The 13192-nt window shown below is 46.2% G+C and overlaps 1 protein-coding gene across 1 annotated transcript in view; it reads left to right on the forward strand.

Annotated features, from left to right (window-relative positions):
* The window catches only part of LOC310774479 (wings apart-like protein homolog), a 43765-nt gene extending 31374 nt beyond the window's left edge, over nucleotides 1-12391 (forward strand). The window contains exons 15-21 of the mRNA XM_083634555.1: nucleotides 1884-2017; nucleotides 2331-2446; nucleotides 3458-3646; nucleotides 6556-6781; nucleotides 7304-7392; nucleotides 8708-8803; nucleotides 10339-12391. Coding sequence (XP_083490681.1) covers nucleotides 1884-2017; nucleotides 2331-2446; nucleotides 3458-3646; nucleotides 6556-6781; nucleotides 7304-7392; nucleotides 8708-8803; nucleotides 10339-10404 — 916 coding nt within the window. The 3' untranslated portion in view covers nucleotides 10405-12391. The remainder of the gene's footprint in view (nucleotides 1-1883; nucleotides 2018-2330; nucleotides 2447-3457; nucleotides 3647-6555; nucleotides 6782-7303; nucleotides 7393-8707; nucleotides 8804-10338) is intronic.
* Nucleotides 12392-13192: the final 801 nt, after the last annotated feature.

A 13192-nucleotide genomic window follows, 5' to 3' on the forward strand; every position in this document is an offset into this window, starting at 1 on the left:
ATCAGCGTTGAACAGCGAGCGACTGATGCCAGCGTACCGTAAATTCCGGACTATAAGGCGCACCGGTATATAAGCCGCAGCACCAAAATTGACTGTTTTTTACATATATAAGCCGCACCGGACTATAAGCCGCGGGTGTTTTGATGTTTAATTACCATATGTAAGGGTTCGTGCACAGAGAGGAATGTCGGGAAAGAGATGGCTGTTTGGGGAAGCTCCCATTTATTAACATTTCAACAAAACAAAACAAAAGTCAGGTCACTAATCCCCAGACAAAATCACACAACAATAGGCTATATGTGCAGCAAACGGCTGTAACCAGAGAAGTCAAGTCACTAATCCTCGTCTTCCTCTTCTTCCTGCGTACTGAAACCACCAAAGTCCTCATCTTCAGTGTCGGAAACGAACAGGTTCAGGGTGGCTTCGTCAACCACTCTCCTCTCTCCTTCATTGTCACTCAAAACCAACAAACTCCTCTTCGTCACTGTCGGCATCGAACAGCCTCTGAAGCCTCTGACGGCCCTCAGCGCCAGCTGTGGCGGCGTCATCCTCTTCATCCCGCAGCAGTCCAGCGTTTTGGAACCCGTTGGTGATTGTGGATGTTTTCACACTCCTATAATATTCCGTGATCTTCCTTTGTGTGAATTCGCCGAAGTTTGTGATTTTCTCCTGGTAGTCGGGAGGGAGTTGTTCAGTAGTTCTCGCCCGGACGGACAGTCCCTTTCGTCTCATGAATCGGAAGCACCAAGATGGGCCACCTATGAAATGTTCAATTTTCATTTCGGTGGCGACTGTTTTGGCCTTCAGTCGGATCTGCACCGTGGAAACGCCTCGGCCGTCTGCTCTCTGGGTCAACACCCAATCTTCAAGGGAATCTTCAAGTTCGGGCCATCTGCTTTTATGACCTCTGAAGGACTTTTTGGTCTTCTTGCACTGAGACAGTTCCTCCTGCTGCACCTTCCAACGCCTCACCATTGACTCGTCGATGCCCAGGTTACGCGCTGCTGCTCTGTTTCCCTCTTTTAATGCGAGATTGACTGCTTTCAACTTGAAAGCTGCGTCGTGTGAATTTCTGCGTACCTTCCCCATGGTAAGTGAGAGAGTGTTGCTTCTACTGCTCGTCTTGTTGTGAATATTCCTTGATCTTCCTTTGTGTGAATTCGCCGAAGTTTGTGATTTTCTCCTGGTAGTCGGGGGAGGGAGTTGTTGGCCGAGTGGCCGTTTGCTTACCGTAATTACCATATGTAAGGGGTCACGCACAGAGGGGATTGTCGGGAAAGAGATGGCTGTTTGAGGAAGCTCCCATTTACCGTATTACCGTAACATTTCAACAAAACAACATAACACAACACCACCTTTGTTTATTTTTACAGTGCACACAGTGTCCGCGGTGTGGTGAAAAGAGGGCAAGAGAGGAAATTAAAACAGAAGTGGATTTATAGTTAGAAAGAGTGCTAAAAAAGAGAGATTTTATTTGTATTTTTTTTTTTTTTTTCTGAAAAAATCCATAGATAAGCCGCACCGTTATATAAGCCGCAGGGCCAAAAAACGGGGAAAAAGCCGCGGCTTATAGTCCGGAATTTACGGTATTTTCGCTCGAGTTGGGATATTTCATCTGGGGCGACGAGCGTATTTTCTCCCTATCGCTCTGTCTCTGTCGCTCGCACACCCAGCGATTTTTCTCCCGGGCGAATATACGCTCAGTCGCTCGTTTGCATTGACTTTGTATGTAAACTCGATGCCAGCGAAAGACTTGAATAGGTCGGTGTGAACGCAGCTTGACAGGTGTGTGCTGTGTTCATGTTGCAGGGCTCTCTGACAGGTGTGTGTTGTGTTCATGTTGCAGGGCTCTCTGACAGGTGTGTGTTGTGTTCATGTTGCAGGGCTCTGCGCTGCTGTGAGCAGAGGATCCAGTGGTACAGCCGGGAGGCCCCAGACGCAGCCTCTCCGTCCAAGGCCGTCCAGGACTGCATGAGGGCTGTGATTGGAGTACTGCTCCACTTGACCCACGACAACGGTACACACACACACACACACACACACACACACACACACACACACACACACACACACACACACTATTCAAATCCAACTTGCCACAATAATCAGAAATGTATCCCTGATTGAACTTTCCATCGGCAGGCACTGCACGTCATTTTTCACATTCACCATTTTCAGACATTTTACAACTAATCGATTAATCGAGAAAATAATTGACAGATTAATCAATAATCGTTACTTGCAGCCCTAGTGCCTTCTAACGTGTGTGTGTGTGTGTGTGTGTGTGTGTGTGTGTGTGTGTGTGTGTGTGTGTGTGTGTGTGTGTACAGAGTGGGGCAGCACAAAGACAGGAGAGCAGGAGGAGCTGATGATGACATCTCTGAACTGCGTCCTCAAAGTACCTCAGTACCTGCCACAAGAGCAGAGGTTCGACATCAGAGTGCTGGTTAGTAACAGACACGTGCACACACACACTCACACACACTTTCACACACACACACACACTCACACACACACTCACTCACACACGCACTCTCACACACACACACACTCACACACACACACACACACACACACACACACACACAGAGTGGTGGTTAGTAACACATCCATTAAATAAATGAACACCTCAGAGAGTCTAACTAGATGTAGTCTGGCAGTAGCAGCTATACATTAGATATAGACACATACATAAATATCTACGTTTGCAGCACAGCTCTTGACAAGTGGTTAAGGACCGCCCCCTGAGACCAAAACTAAATGTGTGACAGATGAATTGAAATTTGTTAGCAGGTAGCAACATGCTAATGTGCTAACGTGCACTCACTCTGCCAAGCCTGCTGCAGCAAGTCCATTCACATCACAGCCACTTCTTGTCGTTTGTGTCTAGCGTGGTTTAACACATTTCTCCAGTGATTCCGTTGACAGCCTGCAGGGGGCAGTGATTCCGTTGACAGCCTGCAGGGGTAGAGATTTGAGACCTGGGTAGGAACTTAAAGGAGCTAGTGGAGCATCTTAGCCGTAACCATGGTAACACTCCCGCCTCGTCTCTTAATAATGCCAAAATCCATCTTTTAACTTTTCCTCGGTAGGAAACGCATGAAATGATAAATAATGCTGTTTCTTCTTTGAGTATCAACAAAAAGGCAACTATATGCCTGACTATATGAATATATCTATATCATATATGTAATATAATATAATCTATAATAACACTATATGAATAATACTATATGCCTGGCTGCTTTTACACTGAGGCATTGTTATCAGATCACAGCCAAGTGCTGCTAGCGGAAGTGCTCATTCACAACTTGTACATTGTCTGTCCTGAAATCCACTGAATGTGTTTACAGGTTGCATTTAAGTGAAATGTGTGTGTCTTTAGATAACTCTTGTTATAAATATAAAATTGATTGATTGTTTGATATTGTGTGTGTGTGCGTGCCTGTGTTTGTAGGGCCTGGGCCTGTTGATAAACCTGGTGGAGTACAGCGCAAGGAACCGTTACGGTTTGATGGAGATGGAGTTGGAGGGAGAGGCTGTGTGTGACGCAACACTGCTGCAGGCCACGCCCCCAACGCTGCTGCTGCCGCCGCCCGCCAGCGCCCCCACCGGGCCGCTCAGCGCCATCGCCGCGCTCGTACAGGTGAGTGTGTCTTCTTCTGTGGCGTTCGTACAGGTGAGTGTGTCTTCTTCTGTGGCGCTCGTACCTGGCAAGAACATATGAAGGAACAGCTGAACTGCGGTTCTCTTGTTTACTTGTTTATGGTGATGAGAACACTTCACATGTTATTTTTTCCATGTATGTTCTGCATTATTAGTGACTTTATTACAGAGCCCCTAAAGTCCCGAAAAGGATCCTGTGTACGCACAACACATGGACCTGATCCTGTACGCACAACACATGGACCTGATCCTGTACGCACAACACATGGACCTGATCCTGTACGCACAACACATGGACCTGATCCTGTACGCACAACACATGGACCTGATCCTGTACGCACAACACATGGACCTGATCCTGTACGCACAACACATGGACCTGATCCTGTACGCACAACACATGGACCTGATCCTGTGTACGCACAACACATGGACCTGATCCTGTGTACGCACAACACATGGACCTGATCCTGTACGCACAACACATGGACCTGATCCTGTACGCACAACACATGGACCTGATCCTGTACGCACAACACATGGACCTGATCCTGTACGCACAACACATGGACCTGATCCTGTACGCACAACACATGGACCTGATCCTGTACGCACAACACATGGACCTGATCCTGTACGCACAACACATGGACCTGATCCTGTACGCACAACACATGGACCTGATCCTGTACGCACAACACATGGACCTGATCCTGTACGCACAACACATGGACCTGATCCTGTACGCACAACACATGGACCTGATCCTGTGTACGCACAACACATGGACCTGATCCTGTACGCACAACACATGGACCTGATCCTGTACGCACAACACATGGACCTGATCCTGTACGCACAACACATGGACCTGATCCTGTGTACGCACAACACATGGACCTGATCCTGTGTACGCACAACACATGGACCTGATCCTGTGTACGCACAACACATGGACCTGATCCTGTACGCACAACACATGGACCTGATCCTGTACGCACAACACATGGACCTGATCCTGTACGCACAACACATGGACCTGATCCTGTACGCACAACACATGGACCTGATCCTGTACGCACAACACATGGACCTGATCCTGTACGCACAACACATGGACCTGATCCTGTACGCACAACACATGGACCTGATCCTGTACGCACAACACATGGACCTGATCCTGTACGCACAACACATGGACCTGATCCTGTACGCACAACACATGGACCTGATCCTGTACGCACAACACATGGACCTGATCCTGTACGCACAACACATGGACCTGATCCTGTACGCACAACACATGGACCTGATCCTGTACGCACAACACATGGACCTGATCCTGTACGCACAACACATGGACCTGATCCTGTGTACGCACAACACATGGACCTGATCCTGTGTACGCACAACACATGGACCTGATCCTGTACGCACAACACATGGACCTGATCCTGTGTACGCACAACACATGGACCTGATCCTGTACGCACAACACATGGACCTGATCCTGTACGCACAACACATGGACCTGATCCTGTACGCACAACACATGGACCTGATCCTGTGTACGCACAACACATGGACCTGATCCTGTGTACGCACAACACATGGACCTGATCCTGTACGCACAACACATGGACCTGATCCTGTACGCACAACACATGGACCTGATCCTGTACGCACAACACATGGACCTGATCCTGTACGCACAACACATGGACCTGATCCTGTACGCACAACACATGGACCTGATCCTGTACGCACAACACATGGACCTGATCCTGTACGCACAACACATGGACCTGATCCTGTACGCACAACACATGGACCTGATCCTGTACGCACAACACATGGACCTGATCCTGTACGCACAACACATGGACCTGATCCTGTACGCACAACACATGGACCTGATCCTGTACGCACAACACATGGACCTGATCCTGTACGCACAACACATGGACCTGATCCTGTACGCACAACACATGGACCTGATCCTGTACGCACAACACATGGACCTGATCCTGTACGCACAACACATGGACCTGATCCTGTACGCACAACACATGGACCTGATCCTGTACGCACAACACATGGACCTGATCCTGTACGCACAACACATGGACCTGATCCTGTACGCACAACACATGGACCTGATCCTGTACGCACAACACATGGACCTGATCCTGTACGCACAACACATGGACCTGTGCTTTAAGGATCCTGTGTACGCACAACACATGGACCTGTGCTTTAAGGATCCTGTGTACGCACAACACATGGACCTGTGCTTTAAGGATCCTGTGTACGCACAACACATGGACCTGTGCTTTTCTTACTGTACGCACAACACATGGGCCTGTGCTTTTCTTACTGTACGCACAACACATGGACCTGTGCTTTAAGGATCCTGTGTACGCACAACACATGGGCCTGTGCTTTTCTTACTGTACGCACAACACATGGACCTGTGCTTTTCTTACTGTACGCACAACACATGGACCTGTGCTTTTCTTACTGTACGCACAACACATGGACCTGTGCTTTTCTTACTGTACGCACAACACATGGGCCTGTGCTTTTCTTACTGTACGCACAACACATGGACCTGTGCTTTTCTTACTGTACGCACAACACATGGACCTGTGCTTTTCTTACGTGCGCAAGATAGACTATGAAGAGACAATAAAAGCCAGATCAAAGATGACATCACATAAAACCAAGTCTAAATGGGTCTTAAACCCCCCCCCCTCCCCTCCAGTGTATTGAGTCATTCTAAATGGGTCTTAAAGCCGTAAAAAAATACTTTCCATGATAGAAAATAGTGAATAATTTGATAGAACACGCTATCAGCTGCTAAACCTGGAGTCCCATGTTCCTCCTCAGCTGTTCCTGCAGCGGGAGCGTGCGGCTGTGATGGCCGAGGCGCAGACTGATGACCTCATCAAGGAGGCGCCCAAGCCGGCGCTGGACCAGAGCGGCCAGTGGCAGGAGACGGGCGGAGAGATCCAGTGGGTCGCCAACGACAACAACAACGACAACAACAACGCTGACGACAAAAAGGAAGAGAAGAAGAAGGAGGAGGAGGACGGGGGGCTGGACCTCAACAAAGGTATTCTACACGGTGCCCCGCCCCCTCCCACTGTCCGTGACGCCCTGAGGTCCCTAAGGCCACCCTGGCCAGTGCCCTGCTACCAGCCTGCTACTGTCAGTTGCTTTAAAAGTGTCAGTGGTTTAATGTATATTTAGATATTGATATGAAAATAGGGATTGAAAAATACCGAAATCCTCCTTTAAAAAAACACGATTTCAGACGGACAAGCCCGTCTTTATTGTCACACGAACACTACAACACATGCATGCGGCCACAAACACACACTCATACTGACGGTGGCCGGTGAAATATGTCCTCTGCATTTGACCCATCCAGGCTTGTCCTTTCCTCCAGGGGGCAGGCCAGGAGCAGTGGTCCTGCCATGTTTGTTTGTTCCACTTTGCCTTCATGTAAATAAGTCATGCATCAACTGAAGAAAACATCATCTTTTCTTTTTGAATGCAGTCGTAGCTATAAAACTCTGTGTGTGTGTGTCTCTCTCTCTCTGGTCTCTCTCTGGTCTCTCTCTCTGTCTCTCAGCTCTGCAGCATGCAGGGAAGCACATGGAGGACAGCATCGTGGCCTCCTACACTGCACTGCTGCTGGGCTGCCTGTGTCAGGGGAGTCCGGTGAGACCCACACACAGGTCACACACTCACTATGTACATACCGTAAAATACCAATTATTAGCCCGGGCGTTAATTGACAAAATATGTAGCCAGACCCCGCGTCAATATGGGACCTGCGGCAGTTTGGGACCTGCTTTAATTATTTTTGTACAAAAATATTGCTCAGAAAAGATTGTAAATAGTATGAAATTGTTTATTTAAACCATTTATTTTAATGAGTTGGCTACAGCCCTCCACACGATTGCTTGTCTATGGGGAGAGCCGCGCCTCCCTCTCAGTGCAGCAGAGCACATTGCATGCCAGTTCTGGCCTGTACATGAAATGAAATAAAATTTGAGCTGAACTGTGACCTACCGGTATTTACCACTAAACTTTCTCCGCTGAAGGTGAGAGAACATGATCATCATGTGAGCAGATTATTTGTTGCATGCGCTGCCTCCTCCGCTGGCTGCATGCGCTGCCCCCTCCGCTGCAGTGTGCGGTGAAATACCAATTAGAAGCCGACTTCTATGCCCGCTGGCAGGGAAACATACCATATAGGCACATTTCTCAAAATAATTATTACACCAGAGATGTCGGTTTTAGTGTATAAAAATCTTCAGGAAATGCCTACACAATTTTCAGAATCATCAGATGTTGACGGAAAACGAATTTTGATCAGCAAGTTTCGTGCATGTGTTTTTTTTCCTCGTTGTTCCTCGTTTCCTCGTTGTTCGTCTTCTTCATCCGATTTTTCTTCTTCGTTGTGTTTGGGAGATGCATTCAACAGGATGTCGCAAAGGTAAAAAGAAAACATTGAAAAAACTAACCGGGCGTCAAATTGGGACCTGCTTTTATGTACAAAATATGTATCCAGACCCCGCTTATATATGGGACCCGCGGCAATTTGGAAGTCTGCTTCTAATTGGTATTTTACGGTACACACCCATACCAACACACGCATATTACGAGATCCACAAACTTACACAAGAACACAAACTGCACTACACACTAATACACACACTCTGACAGATAGACACGACTAGACACAATTCTAAAAAAAATCCTCACCTTGAATGATTTTTTTGTTTGTATATTTATGTTTTTATTGTTATTTTGTGCTTCTCTCTCCCCCTTTATCTGTCTCCCTCCCTCTCTCTCTCCCCCTTTCTCTGTCTCCCTCCCTCTCTCTCTCCCCCTTTCTCTGTCTCCCCCCCTCCCTCTCTCTCTCCCCCTTTCTCTGTCTCCCCCCTCCCTCCCTCTCTCTCTCTCCCCCCCTCCCTCTCTCTCTCCCCCTTTCTCTGTCTCCCTCCCTCCCTCCCTCTCTCTCTCTCAGTTGAATGTGACGACTGTGAGGGAGAACCTGCCCAAAGGAGATTTCTCCATCATGACAGAAATGCTGAAAAAGTTCCTCAACTTCATGGACCTCACAGTGAGTGACATACTCTTATATATATATATATATAATACATATATATACACAGTATATATATATACAGTATATATATATATATATATATATATATATATATATATATATATATATATATATATATGACATCTAGTATATATATATACTAGGTGGGAGTATAAGAAGGGAGAAGAGGACATGGGTCAGTTAAGGGGAAAAGGTTGTTTCTCCAGAATAGACGTCTTGTGCTCTAGAATCCCCAAACCTGTAGTTTAGAGCCGCAGCACCTTCCTTTGGTGAGTCAGCCCATTGAGATGTATGGGCAGTTTTATCCCACTCGCGCGCCGGCCGGATAACACTTTGTGGGCGTTCCCAGACATGATAACACTTTGTGGGCGTTCCCAGACATGATAACACTTTGTGGGCGTTCCCAGACATGATAACACTTTGTGGGCGTTCCCAGACATGATAACACTTTGTGGGCGTTCCCAGACATGATAACACTTTGTGGGCGTTCCCAGACATGATAACACTTTGTGGGCGTTCCCAGACATGATAACACTTTGTGGGCGTTCCCAGACATGATAACACTTTGTGGGCGTTCCCAGACATGATAACACTTTGTGGGCGTTCCCAGACATGATAACACTTTGTGGGCGTTCCCAGACATGCCGACTGTCTCTATAGAACTCCAAAAGTGAAGCTTCCATATAGAGCTCAAAAGTCACGTGACTTTCCGTGACATTTCCAACCCCGGAAGAGAGTTCCCCATTAATTTCCTCCATAGACATTTTTAAAAAATCCTTATTTAAAGAGAAACTCAACACTTTTTCCACTTTTTTGTGCTGTAAATCAATATATATTGGAAATTAGCGGTGTTCTTTGATAAATCCAGGTCAAAGTCCTGACATTTACTGTAAATCTGAGTAATTCCTCATCTCTTCTCACATAGCTATGCAGTTCCATACATCCTGAAAAGGCCAGCTGGAGACTCACATGTCCCTCTCTTTCTATTGGCTGAGCTCTTGATCAGTGACGTAGCTCGATCAGTGATGTCACCAAACCCAGCCCGCCCATCTCTCGCGCCTAGGCCCCTCCCAGCCAAAGTTTATAAAAGTGCCTGCACACCACGCTGGGCCTTGTAAACGAGGGCCATTTTTAGGATTTTTTTTTAAAGTGTAAAGGTATTTTTTTTAACACGATTTTCAGAAAATGCTTCAAAATTGAGGTGTTGGCTAACTTTTGAAAAAAGTGTTTTCAGAAAATACCCTGTAGTTGTGGAGATATACCTCTTTCAGTTCAGGCATGTCATTTTTGGCAGGTGAGCTGAAAAATAGGCTTAGGGATTAACAGGTTAACATATCTGAGGGGGTGGTGGGGCACTAGAACTTGTGGGGGTGGGCCCGGCCCCCTAAGGCCCGCCCATAGCGACGGGTCCGAATGCAGTAATTCAGATCAAAGTAAATTTAGCATTTCATTTGGAAATCAAGGTCCCAGAGTCACTCACTGTGTGTGTCTCCCCCTTCCTTTCTCTCTCTCTCTCTCTCTCTCTACAGTGTGACGTTGCCACCACACAACAAAAGTCCATATCCCGGATCATTGACTATTTGGAGCACTGCTAGAGAGGCCTGTCGCTCTCACACACACACACACACACACACACACACACACACACACACACACACACACACACACATTCTCTATCTCCTTCATCATCGTCATCATCACGTTGTTCAGACAGTGGAGTCACCTTGTGGCAGAGTCGCTGAACTGCTGGAAACAGGCCCACCTTCATACTGTCCAGGATCTGCATCTGAAAACCCACAGGAAGTAGCTCAGCTTCACCTAGTCTAGCCGCCGCACAGAGAGACAAACAGCAGCAACTACCGTTAAGCAACATGGTGCCTGTTAGAGGGATCTGCAAGGTTTTGGGAGGTTGTCCCTGTCCTACATTGAAGATAGAGACCAGAATCCTCCGTGTCCCCAGTAAATCATTAGCTCAGGTTCTCCATGCTAACAGTTTAGCATCCACTATGTTGAGTAATAGAAACTCCATGGTAACGCTTTAGCATTGACTGTGTTGAGTGATACTAGCTCCATGCTAATGCTTTAGCATACTATGTTGAGTGATAGCAGCTCCATGCTAACACTTTAGGATACATTATGCTGGGTGGTTAGTAGCTCCATGCTATCCACCATGTTGAGGGATAATAGGCGACTAGCATTATCTCAAATTTGACCAAATTAGAACTTGTAGCAGCTCTAAAGCTAAATGGTTAAAATGATGAATTGTGTTAAATGATATCTTGTATTTTTGTGTCAGATTGGTAAACTGAGCTGACACACTCATACATGCATACAGAAACACTTTGGAACGAGCAGAACAACTTTCCTCCTCGTTGGCGATCAATAGATCAACAGCGATTAGTATTGTTAAAAGTCACTGTGCAGTGGATTGGTACAGTACTACATGGCTGCTCATGTGGAATAGTTATAAAAGTAACCCGGCTTCTCAGCTGCAGTAACACCATATTCCAACATGTATAAATCTACAAGCCAGCTCATAAGAACTGGGACTGCATGGAGCCTACCAGGGCACACGGAGGTTCTGGACTGCATGGAGCCTACCAGGGCACACGGACGTTCTGGTTCATGTTCTCAACACAACCTGACAAAAACCTGCTTTCCTCCTTTTAAAGGGACAACTCACCCTAAAATCAAAAAGACAAATGTTGTCCTCTCACCTGTCGTGCTATTTATTGTTATTTTCGTGCGAGTTGCTGAATTTTGGAGATAATGGCTATAGAGATGTCTGCCTTCTCTCCAATACAATGGAAATGGCACTCGCAAGCCGAGTGCCATCTTTTGAGCGAAGTAGCCCTGCTAGCTGCTGCTAGCTGAAGTTTTATGTAGGAGCTAGTTAGCATCTAGCTGGTGTACTTCGGTCGAAAGAAAATAGTTCTTACATGATCTGCTCACAACAAGATCTGTGGCTTATCTTGAGTAACTGGGTCATGATTTCTGGAAAGAGACTTTGCTGTTGAGTTTTTCACAATACATCTTTTTTGTGTGTGATCAAATATTTTTCTTTTATTTGCTCTTGTCTTAGGACATGTAACAATATAATAAATAAAAAACAGTATGAATAGACGATAATGTATACATTCAGTACGTCAAAGAAATATTGGAGGTCACAAAAAGAAGGAAAAATAACCACGACGAAAAGGACAAACATATCAAACAAACCCACATATTAAGCTTTCGTAATACATCTTTTGGCGTTTTGAGCAGCACAAGCAGAATGGCATCCAGTTGCATTGCATTGGAGAGAAGAAACTATAGCCGATCTCTCCAAAACTCGGCAACTCCCACCAAAAGGATCTAGATGGAGAAATGGCACTACAGGTGGGAGGAGAAATTTCTTTTTAATTTTAGGATGAGCTCTCCCTTTAAAGGTCAAGTTTGGCCCATAAATATTATTTGGTGAGCTAGTCCACTTGAGTTTCTGTTTGTGCTTTTAGTGTTCTGTTTTGTTCTGTTCTGACCCGTTCACATCTTCTGACAGATCTCACTCTGTGTTCCTCAAGGCTATGTAAATATGTCTGTATAGATGCCTATGGGAGGGGGGAGTGGGGGAGGGGGGGGGGGGGCGGGTAGACAAGTAGACCCTACTTTTCTGAATCTGATTCTATTTTTCATTTTATAATAAAGCCTTTTCCCAGTCTGTGCTGGTGGTGTTTTGTACAGACCAAGACCCAAACTCCACCTTTGTACCAATTTCCAGACCGATGTCTTTGGTTACTGTACATAATTTTAAAACAAATTAAAAAATGCTACTTTCAGTACTTCCTTTCTCCTTCTGTTTATTTCTCAGGGTTCCTGTGGAACGTCTGGAAAAGCATTAAAAATGGCTTTGATCATTTCCAGGTCTTGAATAGTTTGGGAAATTTGGAAAGAAAAAAAAGGTATGGAAAATGTTGTGGTTCAGGTCCGATACACACATAATTCTAGCTTTGATATTTTGAGTCCACACTTTGTATTGATCAGAATAATGTTCAGATAGGGGGATGCGTGTAGGTGTGTGTGACCCAAGCTGGGTTGATAAAACCCTCCCACATTCCTTTCAATGTTGTTCTGGTCAGAGCGGAGCAGCCTGCATCTCTTCCTCTCCTCGTACTTAGAAAGTTATTGCTTCAATGACACAATAACTGGAATAGCCTTATTGATAACCCAGAGTGATTTCCTGTGTGAAGATGTCTAGATTTTGGCATCGTGACGTGTGTTGGTGACATTTAAATTATTGAAGTTGGCTGTTACTTTCACCACCCCTTTCCCCCCCACATGCACACACAGATGTGAGGCTCTGTCTCCCAGGGGGCGGAGCGGAGCGTTTTCGTCAAATTTCGACCA

Source organism: Poromitra crassiceps (assembly GCF_964638095.1).
Source record: "Poromitra crassiceps genome assembly, chromosome: 4".
NCBI classification, from domain to species: Eukaryota; Metazoa; Chordata; class Actinopteri; order Beryciformes; family Melamphaidae; genus Poromitra; species Poromitra crassiceps.